General features: G+C 49.4%; 1 protein-coding gene across 1 annotated transcript in view; it reads right to left on the bottom strand.

Moving 5' to 3' along the window:
* Positions 1–17,259: 17,259 nt before the first annotated feature.
* LOC135537873 (myosin heavy chain, embryonic smooth muscle isoform-like) overlaps positions 17,260–20,818 on the bottom strand; it is a 9,870-nt gene continuing 6,311 nt past the window's right edge. The window contains exon 6 of the mRNA XM_064963887.1: positions 17,260–17,415. Within this exon, the coding sequence (XP_064819959.1) occupies positions 17,260–17,415 (156 nt within the window). The remainder of the gene's footprint in view (positions 17,416–20,818) is intronic.

Raw genomic sequence — 20,818 nt, 5'->3', positions numbered from 1 at the left:
CAGAGATGTTGATCGGGTTCAATTCCGGGCTCTGGCTGGGCCACTCAAGGACATGCAGAGACTTGTCCCGAAGCCACTCCTATGTTGTCTTGGTTGTGTGCTTAGGGTCATTGTCCTGTTGGAAGTTGAACCTTCTCCCCAGTCTGAGGTCCTGAGCGCTCTGGAGCAGGTTGTCATTAAGGATCTCTCTGTCACGTCTCTCGTCAGAAGGCATGGACCAAGGTGTAGCGTGGTAAGTGTGATAAATGTATTACTCCAAACACTCAAACAAAATAACAAAGACTGAAAAACGAAACACAGGTGGGGAAAAGGCTACCTAAGTATGATTCTCAATCAGAGACAATGATAGACATCTGCCTCTGATTGAGAACTGCACTCGCCAAAAAACAAAGAAATAGAAAACATAGAAATTAAGAAACGAGAATGCCCACCCTGGCCTAACCAAAATAGAGAATAAAAACCTCTCTATGGCCAGGGCGTGACACTCTCTGTACTTTGCTCCCTTCATCTTTGCCCGATCCTGACTAGTCTCCCAGTCCCTGAAAAACATCCCCACAGCATGATGCTGCCATCACCATGCTTCACTGTAGGGATGGCATTCAGGCCAAAGAGTTCAATCTTGGTTTCATCAGACCAGAGAATCTTGTTTCTCAAGGTCTGAGAGTCTTTAGGTGCCTTTTGGTAAACTCCAAACGGGCTGTCATGTGCCTTTCACCGAGGAGTGGCTTCCATCTGGCCACTCTAACATAAAGGTCTTATTGGTGGAGTGCTGCAGAGATGGTTGTCCTTCTGGAAGGTTCTCCCATCTCCACAGGGGAACTCTGGAGGTCTGTCAGAGTGACCATCGGGTTCTTGGTCACCTCCCTGACCAAGGCCCTTCTCCCCAGATTGCTCAGTTTGGCCGAGGGGCCAGCTTGGTGGTTCCAAACTTCTTCCATTGAAGAATGATGGAGGCCACTGTGTTCTTGGACATTTTTGGTACCCTTCCCCAGATCTGTGCCTCGACACAATCCTGTCTCGGAGCTCTACGCACAATTCCTTCGACCTCATGGCTTGGTTTTTGTTCTGACATGCCCAGTCAACTGTGGGACATATAGACAGGTGTGTGCCTTTCCAAATCATGTCCAGTCAACTGTGGGACACATAGACAGGTGTGTGCCTTTCCAAATCATGTCCAGTCAATTGCATTTGCCGCAGATGCTGCTGTGATGATGATGATGACGATGACAAGGATGACTATAGGAATGAAGATGAAGGTGGTGATGATGATGATGACTATAGGAATGAAGATGAAGGTGATGATGATGATGACTATAGGAATGAGGATGAAGGTGGTGATGATGATGATGATTATAGGAATGAAGATGAAGGCGGTGATGATGACTATAGGAATGAAGATGAAGGTGGTGATGATGATGATGATGATTTTAGGAATGAAGATGAAGGCGGTGATGATGATGATGTTGACTATAGGAATGAAAATGAAGGTGGTTATGATGATGATGACTATAGGAATGAAGATGAAGGTGGTGATGATGATGATGACTATAGGAATGAGGATGAAGGTGATGATGATGATGATGATGATGACTATAGGAATGAAGATGAAGGTGGTGATGATGACTATAGGAATGAAGATGAGGGTGGTGATGATGATGCTGATGATGATGACTATAGGAATGACGATGAAGGTGGTGATGATGATGATGATGATGATTATAGGAATGAAGATGAAGGTGGTGATGATGATGATGACTATAGGAATGACGATGAAGGTGGTGATGATGATGATGACTATAGGAATGACGATGAAGGTGGTGATGATGATGATGACTATAGGAATGACGATGAAGGTGGTGATGATGATGACTCACAGCACTTACCGTAATGACATTCTCTCAGGGTCCTAAGGGATCCTAAGGGATTCCACTAAGCACTCTATTTCCTATCCCCCCCCCCCCACACACACACACATTACGCTCACTTGCTCTTGACTCGTCTCCACTAATGGGATGTTGTGTGATGTCATGTCCTTCTGTATAATACAGAACAAGTCTCTCCTCTGAATCAGTTTCTCTCTCAGAGGAAATAAGGACACATTCTCTGTGTGTGTGTGTGTGTGTGTGTGTGTGTGTGTGTGTGTGTGTGTGTGTGTGAGTGTGAGTGTGAGTGTGAGTGTGAGTGTGAGTGTGTGAGTGTGTGAGTGTGTGAGTGTGTGAGTGTGAGTGTGTGTGTGTGTGTGTCAGAGGGGTTGGGTTAAATCCAGGAAGACAAATTTCAGTTGAAGGCATTCAGTTGTACAACTGTCTACAACTGTTGTACACCCCCCTCCCCCCACCCCACCCCACACACACACACACACACACACACACACACACACACACACACACACACACACACACAACAACTATACCCCACACGTAATTATAACAACCTGTGCCCTGTAACCAACTGTAATCAGTCCAAGTGAAAGAGCATTCCCACACAGGTCGACAGAGGACATCTGCTGATCCTGTGACTGACTCCATGGTTGGAGAGGAATCAGGATATTCAGGAAATACCTGCTCCCTCCGCCTTGAAGTGACAACGATTACACTTAAAGAGACGGTGTACCAAACGGCACCTTATTTTACATTTCCATTTACATTTAAGTCATTTGGCAGACGCTCTTATCCAGAGCGACTTACAAATTGGTGAATTCACCTAATGACATCCAGTGGAACAGCCACTTTACAATAGTGCATCTAAATCATTTAAGGGGGGGTGAGAAGGATTACTTTATCCTATCCTAGGTATTCCTTGAAGAGGTGGGGTTTCAGGTGTCTCCGGAAGGTGGTGATTGACTCCGCTGTCCTGGCGTCGTGAGGGAGTTTGTTCCACCATTGGGGGGCCAGAGCAGCGAACAGTTTTGACTGGGCTGAGCGGGAACTGTACTTCCTCAGTGGTAGGGAGGCGAGCAGGCCAGAGGTGGATGAACGCAGTGCCCTTGTTTGGGTGTAGGGCCTGATCAGAGCCTGGAGGTACTGCGGTGCCGTTCCCCTCACAGCTCCGTAGGCAAGCACCATGGTCTTGTATAGTGCACTACTACATATATAGTGCACTACTTTAGACCAGAGCCCAACAGTCAATGGCACGCTATTGCCTATATAGTGCACTACTTTAGACCAGAGCCCAACAGTCAATGGCACGCTATTGCCTATATAGTGCACTACTTTAGACCAGAGCCCAACAGTCAATGGCACGCTATTGCCTATAGGGCACTACTTTAGACCAGAGCCCAACAGTCAATGGCACGCTATTGCCTATATAGGGCACTACTTTAGACCAGATCCCAACAGTCAATGGCACGCTATTGCCTATATAGTGCACTACTTTAGACCAGAGCCCAACAGTCAATGGCACGCTATTGCCTATATAGTGCACTACTTTAGACCAGATCCCAACAGTCAATGGCACCTTATTCCATATATAGTGCACTACTTTAGACCAGAGCCCAACAGTCAATGGCACGCTATTGCCTATATAGTGCACTACTTTAGACCAGATCCCAACAGTCAATGGCACGCTATTGCCTATATAGTGCACTACTTTAGACCAGAACCCAACAGTCAATGGCACCTTATTCCATATATAGTGCACTACTTTAGACCAGAACCCAACAGTCAATGGCACGCTATTGCCTATATAGGGCACTACTTTAGACCAGAGCCCAACAGTCAATGGCACGCTATTCCCTATATAGGGCACTACTTTAGACCAGAACCCAATATCACTCTATTCCCTATATAGTGCAGTACTTTAGTCCAGAGCCCAATGGCACCCTATTCCCTATAGAGTGCAGTACTTTAGACCAGAGCCTTATAAGAATAGGGTGCTCTTTGAGGACACAGTATCCCCTGCCTCATTTGTTCTCTCTAGGCCTCCATCCCTCTCTGTCAGGCCGCCGCCACTAGCCAGTCTTTATTCCTCCTGAACACAGACTCCTACACAGTCTTTCTGCCCAAACAAAGAGAGGCCTGCTGATGTCACTGCAGAGAAAGAGAGGCCTGCTGATGTCACTGCAGAGAAAGAGAGGCCTGTTGATGTCACTGCAGAGAAAGAGAGGCCTGCTGATGTCACTGCAGAGAAAGAGAGGCCTGTTGATGTCACTGCAGAGAAAGAGAGGCCTGTTGATGTCACTGCAGAGAAAGAGAGGCCTGTTGATGTCACTGCAGAGAAAGAGAGGCCTGTTGATGTCACTGCAGAGAAAGAGAGGCCTGTTGATGTCACTGCAGAGAAAGAGAGGCCTGTTGATGTCACTGCAGAGAAAGAGAGGCCTGTTGATGTCACTGCAGAGAAAGAGAGGCCTGTTGATGTCACTGCAGAGAAAGAGAGGCCTGTTGATGTCACTGCAGAGAAAGAGAGGCCTGCTGATGTCACTGCAGAGAAAGAGAGGCCTGTTGATGTCACTGCAGAGAAAGAGAGGCCTGTTGATGTCACTGCAGAGAAAGAGAGGCCTGCTGATGTCACTGCAGAGAAAGAGAGGCCTGCTGATGTCACTGCAGAGAAAGAGAGGCCTGCTGATGTCACTGCAGAGAAAGAGAGGCCTGCTGATGTCACTGCAGAGAAAGAGAGGCCTGTTGATGTCACTGCAGAGAAAGAGAGGCCTGTTGATGTCACTGCAGAGAAAGAGAGGCCTGTTGATGTCACTGCAGAGAAAGAGAGGCCTGCTGATGTCACTGCAGAGAAAGAGAGGCCTGTTGATGTCACTGCAGAGAAAGAGAGGCCTGTTGATGTCACTGCAGAGAAAGAGAGGCCTGCTGATGTCACTGCAGAGAAAGAGAGGCCTGTTGATGTCACTGCAGAGAAAGAGAGGCCTGTTGATGTCACTGCAGAGAAAGAGAGGCCTGTTGATGTCACTGCAGAGAAAGAGAGGCCTGTTGATGTCACTGCAGAGAAAGAGAGGCCTGTTGATGTCACTGCAGAGAAAGAGAGGCCTGTTGATGTCACTGCAGAGAAAGAGAGGCCTGCTGATGTCACTGCAGAGAAAGAGAGGCCTGTTGATGTCACTGCAGAGAAAGAGAGGCCTGCTGATGTCACTGCAGAGAAAGAGAGGCCTGTTGATGTCACTGCAGAGAAAGAGAGGCCTGTTGATGTCACTGCAGAGAAAGAGAGGCATGCTGATGTCACTGCAGAGAAAGAGAGGCATGCTGATGTCACTGCAGAGAAAGAGAGGCATGCTGATGTCACTGCAGAGAAAGAGAGGCATGCTGATGTCACTGCAGAGAAAGAGAGGCATGCTGATGTCACTGCAGATGGGGGCGGGAGATGGAGTGGAGGGGGACACACACAAGAGGAGGACAGCAGCAGAGGAGGTGGGGCGGGGCAGGGGAGGACAAAAGGAGGACAGCAGCAGAGGAGGTGGGGCGGGGCAGGGGAGGACAAAAGGAGGACAGCAGCAGAGGAGGTTTGGGTAGGGGAGGACAAAAGGAGGACAGCAGCAGAGGAGGTTTGGGTAGGGGAGGACAAGAGGAGGACAGCAGCAGAGGAGGTATGGCGGGGCAGGGGAGGACAAGAGGAGGACAGCAGCAGAGGAGGTTTGGGTAGGGGAGGACAAGAGGAGGACAGCAGCAGAGGAGGTGGGGCGGGGCAGGGGAGGACAAGAGGAGGACAGCAGCAGAGGAGGTGGGGTGGGGCAGGGGAGGACAAAAGGAGGACAGCAGCAGAGGAGGTGGGGGAGGACAAGAGGAGGACAGCAGCAGAGGAGGTGGTGCGGGGCAGGGGAGGACAAGAGGAGGACAGCAGCAGAGGAGGTGGGGTGGGGGAGGACAAGAGGAGGACAGCAGCAGAGGAGGTGGGGTGGGGGAGGACAAGAGGAGGACAGCAGCAGAGGAGGTGGGGTGGGGGAGGACAAGAGGAGGACAGCAGCAGAGCAGGTGGGGCGGGGGAGGACAAGAGGAGGACAGCAGCAGAGGTGGTGGGGCGGGGGAGGACAAGAGGTGGACGGCATGCTAGTGACATCACAAGGGAATGATGGAAGTCAGGTTCCTTGGGACAATCATGACAGAGAGGGAGAGAGAAACTAAGGAAGGAGAGAGAGAGTCAGAATTAAAGCCCTTAGTCTACTAACAACTACCATGGTCTGTCTACAAAGCCCTTAGTCTACTAACAACTACCATGGTCTGTCTACAAAGCCCTTAGTCTACTAACAACTACACTGAGTATACTAGACATTAGTATACTAAACCTCCCCCCACCCCCTGTACCCTCAGAACAGCCTCAATTAATTGGGACATGGAGTCTACAAGGTGTGGAAAGGGTTCCACAGGGATGCTGGCCCACGTTGACTCTACAAGGTGTTGAAAGGGTTCCACAGGGATGCTGGCCCATGTTGACTCTACAAGGTGTTGAAAGCGTTCCACAGGGATGCTGGCCCACGTTGACTCTACAAGGTGTTGAAAGCGTTCCACAGGGTTGCTGGCCCATGTTGACTTACAAGGTGTTGAAAGCGTTCCACAGCGATGCTGGCCCATGTTGACTCTACAAGGTGTTGAAAGCGTTCCACAGGGATGCTGGCCCATGTTGACTCTACAAGGTGTTGAAAGGGTTCCACAGGGATGCTGGCCCATGTTGACTCCAATGCTTCCCACGATTGTCAAGTTGGCTGGATGTCCTTTAGGTGGGGGACCATGCTTGATACACACAGGAAACTGTTAAGCGTGAAAAATCCAGCAGCGTTGCAGTTCTTGACACAAACCGGTGTGCCTGGCACCTACTATCACACCCCGTTCAAAGGCACATAAATCTCGTCTTGCCCATTCACCCTCTGAATGGCACACAAACACAATCCATGTCAGGGTTGTCTCAAGGCTTAAAAATCCTTCTTTAAACCAGGTCTCCTCCCCTTCCTCTACACTGATTGAAGAGGATTTAACAAGTGAGATAATAGCTTTCACCTGGATTCAGTCTACGTCATGGAAGGTGTTCTTGATGTTTTTGTCATTGTGAAATCGACCATGTCTTTATCTCTGCTGCCCTCGTGTGGTTTTGCATCAGCAGTGTCTCTGCTCTTTTCTGTGGTTGTGTTTTTTTAATCTGTAGTTTCATCAAAATGTCTAATCAAGTGAGGACTGCAAACAGAAAAAGTCGATGTCATGCAGGTCGGCATTTATTGTCCTGAATGTTGTTCTGGAGGCAGCTCTGCAGAGCGGTCACTAGCTGGCACAGCCTCAGTCATCACATCTAAATTTAAACCTTAACGGTAACCTTAACCACACTGCTAACCCTAATATCTGACCCTAACCTTGACCACACTGCTAACCCTTATGTCTGACCCTAACCTTAACCACACTGCTAACCCTAATGTCTGACCCTAACCTTAACCACACTGCTAACCCTAATGTCTGACCCTAACCTTAACCACACTGCTAACCCTAATGTCTGATCCTAACCTTAACCACACTGCTAACCCTAATGTCTGACCCTAACCTTAACCACACTGCTAACCCTAATGTCTGACCCAAACCTTAACCACACTGCTAACCCTAATTTCTGACCCAAACCTTAACCACACTGCTAACCCTAATGTCTGACCCAAACCTTAACCACACTGCTAGCCACAATGTCTGACCCAAACCTTAACCACACTGCTAACCCTAAGATGGACCCTAACCTGAACCACACTGCTAACCCTAATGTCTGACCCAAACCTTAACCACACTGCTAACCCTAATGTCTGACCCAAACCTTAACCACACTGCTAACCCTAATGTCTGACCCGAACCTTAAACACACTGCTAACCCTAATGTCTGACCCTAACCTTAACCACACTGCTAACCCTAATGTCTGACCCTAACCATAACCACACTGCTAACCCTAATGTCTGACCCAAACCTTAATGATAACCTTAACCACACTGCTAACCCCAATGTCTGACCCTAACCTTAACCACACTGCTAACCCTAATGTCTGACCCTAACCTTAACCACACTGCTAACCCTAATGTCTGACCCTAACCTTAACCACACTGCTAACCCTAATATCTGACCCAAACCTTAATGATAACCTTAACCACACTGCTAACCCCAATGTCTGACCCTAACCTTAACCACACTGCTAATCCTAATGTCTGACCCTAACCTTAACCACACTGCTAACCCTAATGTCTGACCCTAACCTTAACCACACTGCTAACCCTAATGTCTGACCCTAACCTTAACCACACTGCTAACCCTAATGTCTGACCCTAACCTTAACCAGACTGCTAACCCTAATGTCTGACCCTAACCTTAACCACACTGCTAACCCTAATGTCTGACCCTAACCTTAACCACACTGCTAACCTAATGTCTGACCCAAACCTTAACCACACTGATAACCCTAATGTCTGACCCAAACCTTAACCACACTGCTAACCCTAATGTCTGACCCTAGCCACACTGCTAACCCTAATGTCTGACCCAAACCTTAACCACACTGCTAACCCTAATGTCTGACCCAAACCTTAACCACACTGCTAATACTAATGTCTGACCCTAACCTTAACCACACTGCTAACACTAATGTCTGACCCTAACCTTAACGATAACCTGAACCAAAGAAAGACTCATGACAATAAACGTCAACTTGCACAAATGACACCCTATTCCCTACATAGTGCACTACTTTAGACCAGGGCTGGCACCATATTCCCTATAGGGTGCACTACTTTAGATCAGGGCTGGCACCCTATTCCCTACATAGTGCACTACTTTAGATCAGGGCTGGCACCCTATTCCCTACATAGTGCACAACTTTAGTCCAGGGCTGGCATCATATTCTTTGGCATCATATTCTGCACTTTTGATCAGGGCCCATAGTGCTCTGGTAGAAAGTAGTACACTATATAGGGAATATTTTGCCATTTGGGACACGGGTCAAATCTCTTGACCAGACTATCCTACTGTCTGATTCCTCTCTTTACACCATAGATTATGGGCCTCAATGAGTTTGAAATGTCACAGAATATCTACTGAATGTATTTTATACTGTTTCCATAGGCCTGTGTGGGTGGCAAATACCTCAATGTAATGGATTTTATACACAAGCAATACCGTAAAATAAAATAAACGTGTTTGACATTTTAAAAACGGTTTATTACAGATTTCACTTTAAGGACAAGGGTTCTGGGCTTGTGTCAGGCCTCTCGACTCTTCAGTAGGCGACAGAACGTTGAAGTGGTGATAGAATGGAGCCTCGAGTTCCGAGACGGAGCAACAAGAGAGCTGTTTCCATGGCAACGTGGGTCTACCTTCCCTTTCCTCCATCAGGAGCCCACTGAGTCACATTACTCTGTTGCGTGTGGAGAAAACAACTGTCTGTCTGTTCCAAATGGTACCCTATTCTCTATATGGGCCACTACTTTTCAACAGAGTCCTATGGGCCTTGGCTAAAAGTAGTGCACTACATAGAGAATAGGGTGCCATTTCGGATGCTGCCAGTGTGGCTGTGTGGAGAAAATAACTCTTATGTGCTGTGTAAAAACAGTGGCCTTGATTAGAATAAAGGAGAGGAGATGGAGAGATGGAGACATCAGAAGATGGAGAGAGGGAGACATGGGGAGATGGAGACATGGGGAGATATGGGGAGATGGAGAGAGGGAGACATGGGGAGATATGGGGAGATGGAGAGAGGGAGACATGGGGAGAGGGAGACATGGGGAGATGGAGAGAGGGAGACATGGGGAGAGGGAGACATGGGAAGATAGAGGGAGACATGGGAAGATGGAGACATGGGGAGATGGAGACATGGGGAGATGGAGACATGGGGAGATGGAGACATGGGAAGATGGAGACATGGGAAGATATGGGGAGATGGAGACATGGGAAGATGGAGACATGGGAAGATGGAGACATGGGAAGATGGAGAGAGGGAGACATGGGGAGAGGGAGACATGGGGAGAGGGAGACATGGGGAGAGGGAGACATGGGGAGAGGGAGACATGGAGAGATGGAGACATGGAGAGAGGGAGACATGGAGAGATGGAGAGAGGGAGACATGGGAAGATGGAGAGAGGGAGACATGGGGAGATATGGGGAGATGGAGACATGGGAAGATGGCGACATGGGGAGAGGGAGACATGGGGAGAGGGAGACATGGGGAGATGGAGACATGGGAAGATGGCGACATGGGGAGAGGAAGACATGGGAAGATGGAGAGAGGGAGACATGGGGAGAGGGAGACATGGGGAGATGGAGAGAGGGAGACATGGGGAGATGGAGACATGGGGAGATGGAGAGAGGAAGACATGGGAAGATGGAGAGAGGGAGACATGGGGAGAGGGAGAGATGGGGAGAGGGAGACATGGGAAGATGGAGAGAGGGAGACATGGGGAGATGGAGACATGGGGAGATGGAGAGAGGAAGACATGGGAAGATGGAGAGAGGGAGACATGGGAAGATGGAGAGAGGGAGACATGGGGAGATATGGGGAGATGGAGACATGGGGAGATGGAGACATGGGAAGATGGCGACATGGGGAGAGGGAGACATGGGGAGAGGGAGACATGGGGAGATGGAGACATGGGGAGATGGAGAGAGGAAGACATGGGAAGATGGAGAGAGGGAGACATGGGGAGAGGGAGAGATGGGGAGAGGGAGACATGGGAAGATGGAGAGAGGGAGACATGGGGAGATGGAGACATGGGGAGATGGAGAGAGGAAGACATGGGAAGATGGAGAGAGGGAGACATGGGGAGAGGGAGAGATGGGGAGAGGGAGACATGGGAAGATGGAGAGAGGGAGACATGGGGAGATGGAGAGAAGGAGACATGGGAGAGGGAGACATGGGAAGATGGAGACATGGGGAGATGGAGACATGGGGAGATGGAGAGAGGGAGACATGGGAAGATGGCGAGAGGGAGACATGGAAAGATGGAGACATGGGGAGATATGGGGAGATGGAGACATGGGAAGATGGAGACATGGGAAGATGGAGAGAGGGAGACATGGGGAGATATGGGGAGATGGAGACATGGGGAGAGGGAGACATGGGGAGATGGAGAGAGGGAGACATGGGGAGATATGGGGAGATGAGACATGGGGAGAGGGAGACATGGGGAGATGGAGAGAGGGAGACATGGGAAGATGGAGAGAGGGAGACATGGGGAGATATGGGGAGATGGAGACATGGGAAGATGGCGACATGGGGAGATGGAGAGAGGGAGACATGGAGAGAGGGAGACATGGGGAGAGGGAGACATGGGGAGAGGGAGACATGGGGAGATGGAGACATGGGGAGATGGAGAGAGGGAGACATGGGAAGATGGAGAGAGGGAGACATGGGGAGAGGGAGAGATGGGGAGAGGGAGACATGGGAAGATGGAGAGAGGGAGACATGGGAAGATGGAGAGAGGGAGACATGGGAAGATGGAGAGAGGGAGACATAGGGAGATATGGGGAGATGAGACATGGGGAGAGGGAGACATGGGGAGATGGAGAGAGGGAGACATGGGAAGATGGAGAGAGGGAGACATGGGGAGATGGCGACATGGGGAGATGGAGACATGGGTAGATGGAGAGAGGGAAACATGGAGAGAGGGAGACATGGGGAGATGGAGACATGGGGAGAGGGAGACATGGAGAGATGGAGACATGGAGAGATGGAGAGAGGGAGACATGGGAAGATGGAGAGAGGGAGACATGGGGAGAGGGAGAGATGGGGAGAGGGAGAGATGGGGAGAGGGAGACATGGGAAGATGGAGACATGGGGAGATGGAGAGAGGGAGACATGGGAAGATGGAGAGAGGGAGACATGGGAAGATGGTGACATGGGGAGAGGGAGACATGGGGAGAGGGAGACATGGGGAGATGGAGACATGGGGAGATGGAGAGAGGGAGACATGGGAAGATGGAGAGAGGGAGACATGGGGAGAGGGAGAGATGGGGAGAGGGAGACATGGGAAGATGGAGAGAGGGAGACATGGGGAGATGGAGAGAGGGAGACATGGGGAGAGGGAGACATGGGGAGATGGAGAGAGGGAGACATGGGGAGAGGGAGAGAGGGAGACATGGGGAGAGGGAGACATGGGGAGAGGGAGACATGGGGAGAGGGAGACATGGGAAGATGGAGAGAGGGAGACATGGGAAGATGGAGAGAGGGAGACATGGGGAGAGGGAGACATGGGGAGAGGGAGACATGGGGAGAGGGAGACATGGGGAGAGGGAGACATGGGAAGATGGAGAGAGGGAGACATGGGGAGATGGAGACATGGGGAGATGGAGAGAGGGAGAGATGGGAAGATGGAGACATGGGGAGATGGAGACATGGGGAGATGGAGACATGGGGAGATGGAGACATGGGAAGATGGAGAGAGGGAGACATGGGGAGATGGAGAGAGGGAGAGATGGAGACATGGGAAGATGGAGAGAGGGAGACATGGGGAGATGGAGAGAGGGAGACATGGGGAGATGGAGACATGGGGAGATGGAGACATGGGGAGATGGAGACATGGGAAGATGGAGAGAGGGAGACATGGGGAGATGGAGACATGGGGAGATGGAGAGAGGGAGAGATGGGAAGATGGAGACATGGGGAGATGGAGAGAGGGAGACATGGGAAGATGGAGACATGGGGAGAGGGAGACATGGGAAGATGGAGAGAGGGAGACATGGAAAGATGGAGACATGGGGAGAGGGAGACATGGGGAGAGGGAGACATGGGAAGATGGAGAGAGGGAGACATGGGGAGAGGGAGACATGGGGAGAGGGAGACATGGGGAGATGGAGACATGGGGAGATGGAGACATGGGGAGATGGAGACATGGGAAGATGGAGACATGGGAAGATGGAGAGAGGGAGACATGGGAAGATGGAGAGAGGGAGACATGGGGAGATGGAGACATGGGAAGATGGAGACATAGGGAGAGGGAGACATGGGAAGATGGAGAGAGGGAGACATGGGAAGATGGAGAGAGGGAGACATGGGGAGATATGGGAAGATGGAGACATGGGAAGAAGGAGACATGGGGAGATGGAGAGAGGGAGACATGGGAAGATGGAGAGAGGGAGACATGGGGAGATATGGGGAGATGGAGACATGGGAAGATGGAGACATGGGGAGATGGAGAGAGGGAGACATGGGAAGATGGAGACATGGGGAGAGGGAGACATGGGAAGATGGAGAGAGGGAGACATGGGAAGATGGAGACATGGGGAGAGGAAGACATGGGGAGAGGGTGACATGGGAAGATGGAGAGAGGGAGACATGGAAAGATGGAGACATGGGGAGAGGGTGACATGGAGAGAGGGAGACATGGAGAGAGGGAGACATGGAGAGAGGGAGACATGGAGAGAGGGAGACATGGAGAGAGGGAGACATGGAGAGATGGAGACATGGAGAGAGGGAGACATGGAGAGATGGAGACATGGAGAGATGGAGACATGAAGAGATGGAGACATGGAGAGAGGGAGACATGGAGAGAGGGAGACATGGAGAGAGGGAGACATGGAGAGAGGGAGACATGGAGAGATGGAGACATGGAGAGATGGAGACATGGAGAGAGGGAGACATGGAGAGAGGGAGACATGGAGAGAGGGAGACATGGGGAGAGGGAGATATGGGGAGACATGGAGAGAGGGAGACATGGAGAGAGGGAGACATGGAGAGAGGGAGAGATGGGAAGATGGAGACATGGGGAGATGGAGAGAGGGAGACATGGGAAGATGGAGACATGGGGAGAGGGAGACATGGGAAGATGGAGAGAGGGAGACATGGAAAGATGGAGACATGGGGAGAGGGAGACATGGGGAGAGGGAGACATGGGAAGATGGAGAGAGGGGAGACATGGGGAGAGGGAGACATGGGGAGAGGGAGACATGGGGAGATGGAGACATGGGGAGATGGAGACATGGGGAGATGGAGACATGGGAAGATGGAGACATGGGAAGATGGAGAGAGGGAGACATGGGAAGATGGAGAGAGGGAGACATGGGGAGATGGAGACATGGGAAGATGGAGACATAGGGAGAGGGAGACATGGGAAGATGGAGAGAGGGAGACATGGGAAGATGGAGAGAGGGAGACATGGGAAGATGGAGAGAGGGAGACATGGGGAGATATGGGAAGATGGAGACATGGGAAGATGGAGACATGGGGAGATGGAGAGAGGGAGACATGGGAAGATGGAGAGAGGGAGACATGGGGAGATATGGGGAGATGGAGACATGGGAAGATGGAGACATGGGGAGATGGAGACATGGGGAGATGGAGAGAGGGAGACATGGGAAGATGGAGACATGGGGAGAGGGAGACATGGGAAGATGGAGAGAGGGAGACATGGGAAGATGGAGACATGGGGAGAGGAAGACATGGGGAGAGGGTGACATGGGAAGATGGAGAGAGGGAGACATGGAAAGATGGAGACATGGGGAGAGGGAGACATGGAGAGAGGGAGACATGGAGAGAGGGAGACATGGAGAGAGGGAGACATGGAGAGATGGAGACATGGAGAGATGGAGACATGGAGAGATGGAGACATGAAGAGATGGAGACATGGAGAGAGGGAGACATGGAGAGAGGGAGACATGGAGAGAGGGAGACATGGAGAGAGGGAGACATGGAGAGAGGGAGACATGGAGAGATGGAGACATGGAGAGATGGAGACATGGAGAGAGGGAGACATGGAGAGATGGAGACATGGAGAGAGGGAGACATGGAGAGAGGGAGACATGGGGAGAGGGAGATATGGGGAGACATGGAGAGAGGGAGACATGGAGAGAGGGAGACATGGGGAGAGGGAGACTTGGGGAGAGGGAGACATGGAGAGATGGAGACATGGAGAGAGGGAGACATGGAGAGAGGGAGACATGGAGAGAAGGAGACATGGAGAGAGGGATACATGGGGAGAGGGAGACATGGGGAGTTGGAGACATGGAGAGAGGGAGACATGGAGAGAGGGAGACATGGAGAGAGGGAGACATGGAGAGAGGGGGACATGGGGAGAGGGAGATATGGGGAGACATGGAAAGATGGAGACATGGAGAGAGGGAGACATGGAGAGAGGGAGACATGGAGAGAGGGAGACATGGAGAGAGGGAGACATGGAGAGAGGGAGACATGGAGAGATGGAGACATGGAGAGAGGGAGACATGGGGAGAGGGAGACATGGAGAGAGGGAGACATGGTGAGAGGGAGACATGGAGAGAGGGAGACATGGGGAGAGGGAGACATGGAGAGAGGGTGACATGGAGAGAGGGTGACATGGAGAGAGGGAGACATGGAGAGATGGAGACATGGAGAGATGGAGACATGGAGAGAGGGAGACATGGGGAGAGGGTGACATGGGGAGAGGGTGACATGGAGAGAGGGAGACATGGAGAGAGGGTGACATGGAGAGAGGGAGACATGGAGAGATGGAGACATGGAGAGATGGAGACATGGAGAGAGGGAGACATGGGGAGAGGGTTGGAGGAGACATGGGGAGAGGGTTGGAGGAGACATGGGGAGAGGGTTGGAGGAGACATGGGGAGAGGGTTGGAGGAGAAATGGGGAGAGGGTTGGAGGAGAGAGGGTGACATGGAGAGAGGGAGACAAGGAGAGAGGGTTGGAGGAGACATGGGGAGAGGGTTGGAGGAGACATGGAGAGAGTGTTGGAGGAGACATGGAGAGAGGGAGACATGGAGAGAGGGTTGGAGGAGACATGGAGAGAGGGTTGGAGGAGAGGGTAGTTGTTTTGTTTTATTGTTACGTCTGTTCTGTTATTGTGTGTCACTCTGTCTCCACTCCAATATCTGGTTTACACAGATGGTTTACACTCCTAATGGGAAACTGCATGGCATTGTCTGTACCTCACGATCTGCAATCCAAAAACCTTCAACAGTCAATCCTTCTCTACAGGGCTGGTTTACTCAGACTCTCCACAGACTATGCCTTTTGCAGATAGAAAGTCTATTTCTGAAATAAAAGAAACATTTCAGTAGAGAGTGTCAGTTGGTTTTTCATTGACGTCAAAGTGTTTGAATGTGTGATTTCTCCAATAGTAGGGTGCAGCACACTGGCACAGAATGTTCTCTGCTTTTAACCTAGGTACATTCTGGCCCAGAATGTTCTCTGCTTTTAACCTAGGTGCATTCTGGCCCAGAATGTTCTCTGCTTTTAACCTAGGTGCATTCTGGCCCAGAATCTTCTCTGCTTTTAACCTAGGTGCATTCTGGCCCAGAATGTTCTCTGCTTTTAATCTAGGTGCATTCTGGCCCAGAATGTTCTCTGCTTTTAACCTAGATGCATTCTGGCCCAGAATGTTCTCTGCTTTTAACCTAGGTGCATTCTGGCCCAGAATGTTCTCTGCCTGCACACTGGCCCAGAATATTCTCTGCTTTTAACCTAGGTGCATTCTGGCCCAGAATCTTCTCTGCTTTTAACCTAGGTGCATTCTGGCCCAGAATGTTCTCTGCTTTTAATCTCGGTGCATTCTGGCCCTGAATGTTCTCTGCTTTTAATCTCGGTGCATTCTGGCCCAGAATGTTCTCTGCTTTTAATCTAGGTACATCCTGGCCCAGAATGTTCTCTGCTTTTAATCTAGGTACATCCTGGCCCAGAATGTTCTCTGCTTTTAATCTCGGTGCATTCTGGCCCAGAATGTTCTCTGCTTTTAATCTAGGTACATCCTGGCCCAGAATGTTCTCTGCTTTTAATCTAGGTACATCCTGGCCCAGAATGTTCTCTGCTTTTAATCTAGGTACATCCTGGCCCAGAATGTTCTCTGCCTTTAATCTAGGTGCATTCTGGCCCAGAATGTTCTCTGCTTTTAATCTTGGTGCATCCTGGCCCAGAATGTTCTCTGCTTTTAATCTTGGTGCATCCTGGCCCAGAATGTTCTCTGCTTTTAACCTAGGTGCATTCTGGCCCAGAATGTTCTCTGCTTTTAATCTTGGTGCATCCTGGCCCAGAATGTTCTCTGCTTTTAATCTTGGTGCATCCTGGCCCAGAATGTTCTCTGCTTTTAATCTTGGTGCATCCTGGCCCAGAATGTTCTCTGCTTTTAATCTAGGTACATCCTGGCCCAGAATGTTCTCTGCTTTTAACCTAGGTACATCCTGGCCCAGAATGTTCTCTGCTTTTAATCTAGGTGCAGCATTTGACATCTTCTGGGATCAGACAGTACCTGGAACATAGTCTGGACAGACTCAGGACCCAACATGTAACATTACTGAGGTTCTGTTCCTGTAGACCTGTTGCTCCTTTCCATTTGGAGAGGTAATGTGTTCAAAAAGAGGTGTGATGTCATGTGTCGTCTCTCCTTTTCATGTGATGATGATGATGATGATGATGATGATGAGTCCTTCTCTGTCACATGTTGATTTTCCCACGGATGACCAGGCACAGCAGGTGTCACGGTCAAAGTGTTCCCCCTCTGGACATACAGGCACAGCAGGTGTCACGGTCAAAGTGTTCCCCCTCTGGACATACAGGCACAGCAGGTGTCACGGTCAAAGTGTTCCCCCTCTGGACATACAGGAACAACAGGTGTCACAATCAAAATGTTCCCCCCTGGACATACAGGCAAAACAGGTGTCACAATCAAAGTAATCAAAGTGTTCCCCCTGGACATACAGGCACAGCAGGTGTCACAATCAAAGTGTTCCCCCTCTGGACATACAGGCACAACAGGTGTCACAATCAAAGTGTTCCCCCTCTGGACATACAGGCACAGCAGGTGTCACGGTCAAAGTGTTCCCCCTCTGGACATACAGGCACAGCAGGTGTCACGGTCAAAGTGTTCCCCCTCTGGACATACAGGCACAGCAGGTGTCACGGTCAAAGTGTTCCCCCTCTGGACATACAGGAACAACAGGTGTCACAATCAAAATGTTCCCCCCTGGACATACAGGCAAAACAGGTGTCACAATCAAAGTAATCAAAGTGTTCCCCCCTGGACATACAGGCACAGCAGGTGTCACAATCAAAGTGTTCCCCCTCTGGACATACAGGCACAACAGGTGTCACAATCAAAGTGTTCCCCCCTGGACATACAGGCACAACAGGTGTCACAATCAAAGTGTTCCCCCCTGGACATACAGGCACAGCAGGTGTCACGGTCAAAGTGTTCCCCCTCTGGACATACAGGCACAACAGGTGTCACAATCAAAGTGTTCCCCCACTGGACATACAGGCACAACAGATGTCACAATCAAAGTGTTCCCACTCGACCCACTGACACAATGATGTAGACAGAGAGAGAGCGAGAGAAAAAGCATTTGTGAGAAAGAAGAACATATTGATGGATATGACAGAGACAGTAAATTGAGGGACAGATCTGTTGTTGTGTCTTTCTGTTTTTTCTCAGGTAATTGTAGGTGTCTGCTAAATCACATTACTGTTCTTTCTTTACGATTACTAGTTGGATGACTCATCGCTGGGAGGTGTTGTCTTGAACAGTGTAGAGGCCTATCATTGAAATACAACCCACTCGCTGGGTTCTGAACCTCCTTCATGTAATATGAAGTATGGACACGATGTGCCCTTTCTTCCCTCTCTGAAAGTGAGATTGTGTCTGCATCCCAATATGGCACCCTATTCCCTACGCAGTGCACTACCACTGGTCTGAAGTAGTGCACTGGGAGTAGGATATAGAGGTGCCATTTGGAATGCATCCATTATGACACAATCAAATATGATGCAGTTTATCACCTCGGTTCTAAAGAGCGACAGCATCAGATTCATAGCAGCCCGTGAGGGTGTTAAGTGACAAATGACACCCTATTCCCAGCCCCATTAGCCCCGGTCAAAAGTAGAGCACTACATAGGAAATAGGCTGGCATTTGGGAGGCTGACCGAAGTCTCTCCACAGAAGGGATAATGTAAGTTGCCTGTAAAAGGTGTGATCACAGTGAAAACTGAACAAGATGAGGCTCAAAAACATCATGTGTCACACGGCAGAAAGCACTAGAACTATTGAGCTGCAAGGTTGATAACAACCAGCCACAGCAAGTAGACCAACCTGTTGTTGTTGTACTGCAGCATGGGACACGGATCCTTTACTGCAGCATGGGACACTGATCCTTTACTGCAACATTAAACACTGATCCTTTACTGCTGCATTAAACACTGATCCTTTACTGCTGCATTAAACACTGATCCTTTACTGCTGCATTAAACACTGATCCTTTACTGCAGCATTAAACACTGATCCTTTACTACTGCATTAAACACTGATCCTTTACTGCTGCATGGGACACTGATCCTTTACTGCTGCATTAAACACTGATCCTTTACTGCAGCATTAAACACTGATCCTTTACTGCTGCATTAAACACTGATCCTTTACTGCAGCATGGGACACTGATCCTTTACTGCAGCATTAAACACTGATCCTTTACTGCAGCATTAAACACTGATCCTTTACTGCTGCATTAAACACTGATCCTTTACTGCTGCATTAAACACTGATCCTTTACTGCAGCATTAAACACTGATCCTTTACTGCAACATTAAACACTGATCCTTTACTGCAGTATTAAACACTGATCCTTTACTGCTGCATTAAACACTGATCCTTTACTGCAGCATTAAACACTGATCCTTTACTGCTGCATTAAACACTGATCCTTTACTGCAGCATTAAACACTGATCCTTTACTGCAGCATGGCACACTGATCCTTTACTGCTGCATTAAACATTGATCCTTTACTGCTGCATTAAACACTGATCCTTTACTGCTGCATTAAACACTGATCCTTTACTGCTGCATGGGACACTGATCCTTTACTGCAGCATGGGACACTGATCCTTTACTGCTGCATTAAACACTGATCCTTTACTGCAGCATGGGACACTGATCCTTTACTGCAGCATGGGACACTGATCCTTTACTGCAGCATGGGACACTGATCCTTTACTGCAGCATGGGACACTGATCCTTTACTGCAGCATGGGACACTGATCCTTTACTGCTTTACTGCTGCATCAAACACTGATCCTTTACTGCTGCATTAAACACTGATCCTTTACTGCAGCATTAAACACTGATCCTTTACTGCTGCATTAAACACTGATCCTTTACTGCTGCATTAAACACTGATCCTTTACTGCAGCATAAACACTGATCCTTTACTGCACTGCTTTACTGCTGCATTAAACACTGATCCTTTACTGATCCTGATTACTGCAGCATGGGACACTGATCCTTTACTGATCCTGCATTAAACACTGATCCTTTACTGCTGCATTAAACACTGATCCTTTACTGCTGCATTAAACACTGATCCTTTACTGCAGCATGGGACACTGATCCTTTACTGCAGCATGGGACACTGATCCTTTACTGCTGCATTAAACACTGATCCTTTACTGCTGCATTAAACACTGATCCTTTACTGCTGCATTAAACACTGATCCTTTACTGCTGCATTAAACACTGATCCTTTACTGCTGCATTAAACACTGATCCTTTACTGCAGCATGGGACACTGATCCTTTACTGCAGCATGGGACACTGATCCAGCATTAAACATGGGACACTGATCCTTTACTGCTTTACTGCTGCATTAAACACTGATCCTTTACTACATGGCACACTGATTTTTACTGCTGCATTAAACACTGATCCTTTACTGCAGCATTAAACACTGATCCTTTACTGCTGCATTGGGACACTGATCCTTTACTGCAGCATTAAACACTGATCCTTTACTGCAGCATTAAACACTGATCCTTTACTGCAGCATTAAACACTGATCCTTTACTGCTGCATTAAACACTGATCCTTTACTGCAGCATTAAACACTGATCCTTTTTACTGCAGCATTAAACACTGATCCTTTACTGCAGCATTAAACACTGATCCTTTACTGCAGCATTAA

Source organism: Oncorhynchus masou, unplaced genomic scaffold (assembly GCF_036934945.1).
Source record: "Oncorhynchus masou masou isolate Uvic2021 unplaced genomic scaffold, UVic_Omas_1.1 unplaced_scaffold_864, whole genome shotgun sequence".
In the NCBI taxonomy this organism is placed as follows: Eukaryota; Metazoa; Chordata; class Actinopteri; order Salmoniformes; family Salmonidae; genus Oncorhynchus; species Oncorhynchus masou.
Note: the sequence above shows the minus strand (reverse complement) of the source record. Positions and strands in the feature narration are given on the sequence as shown.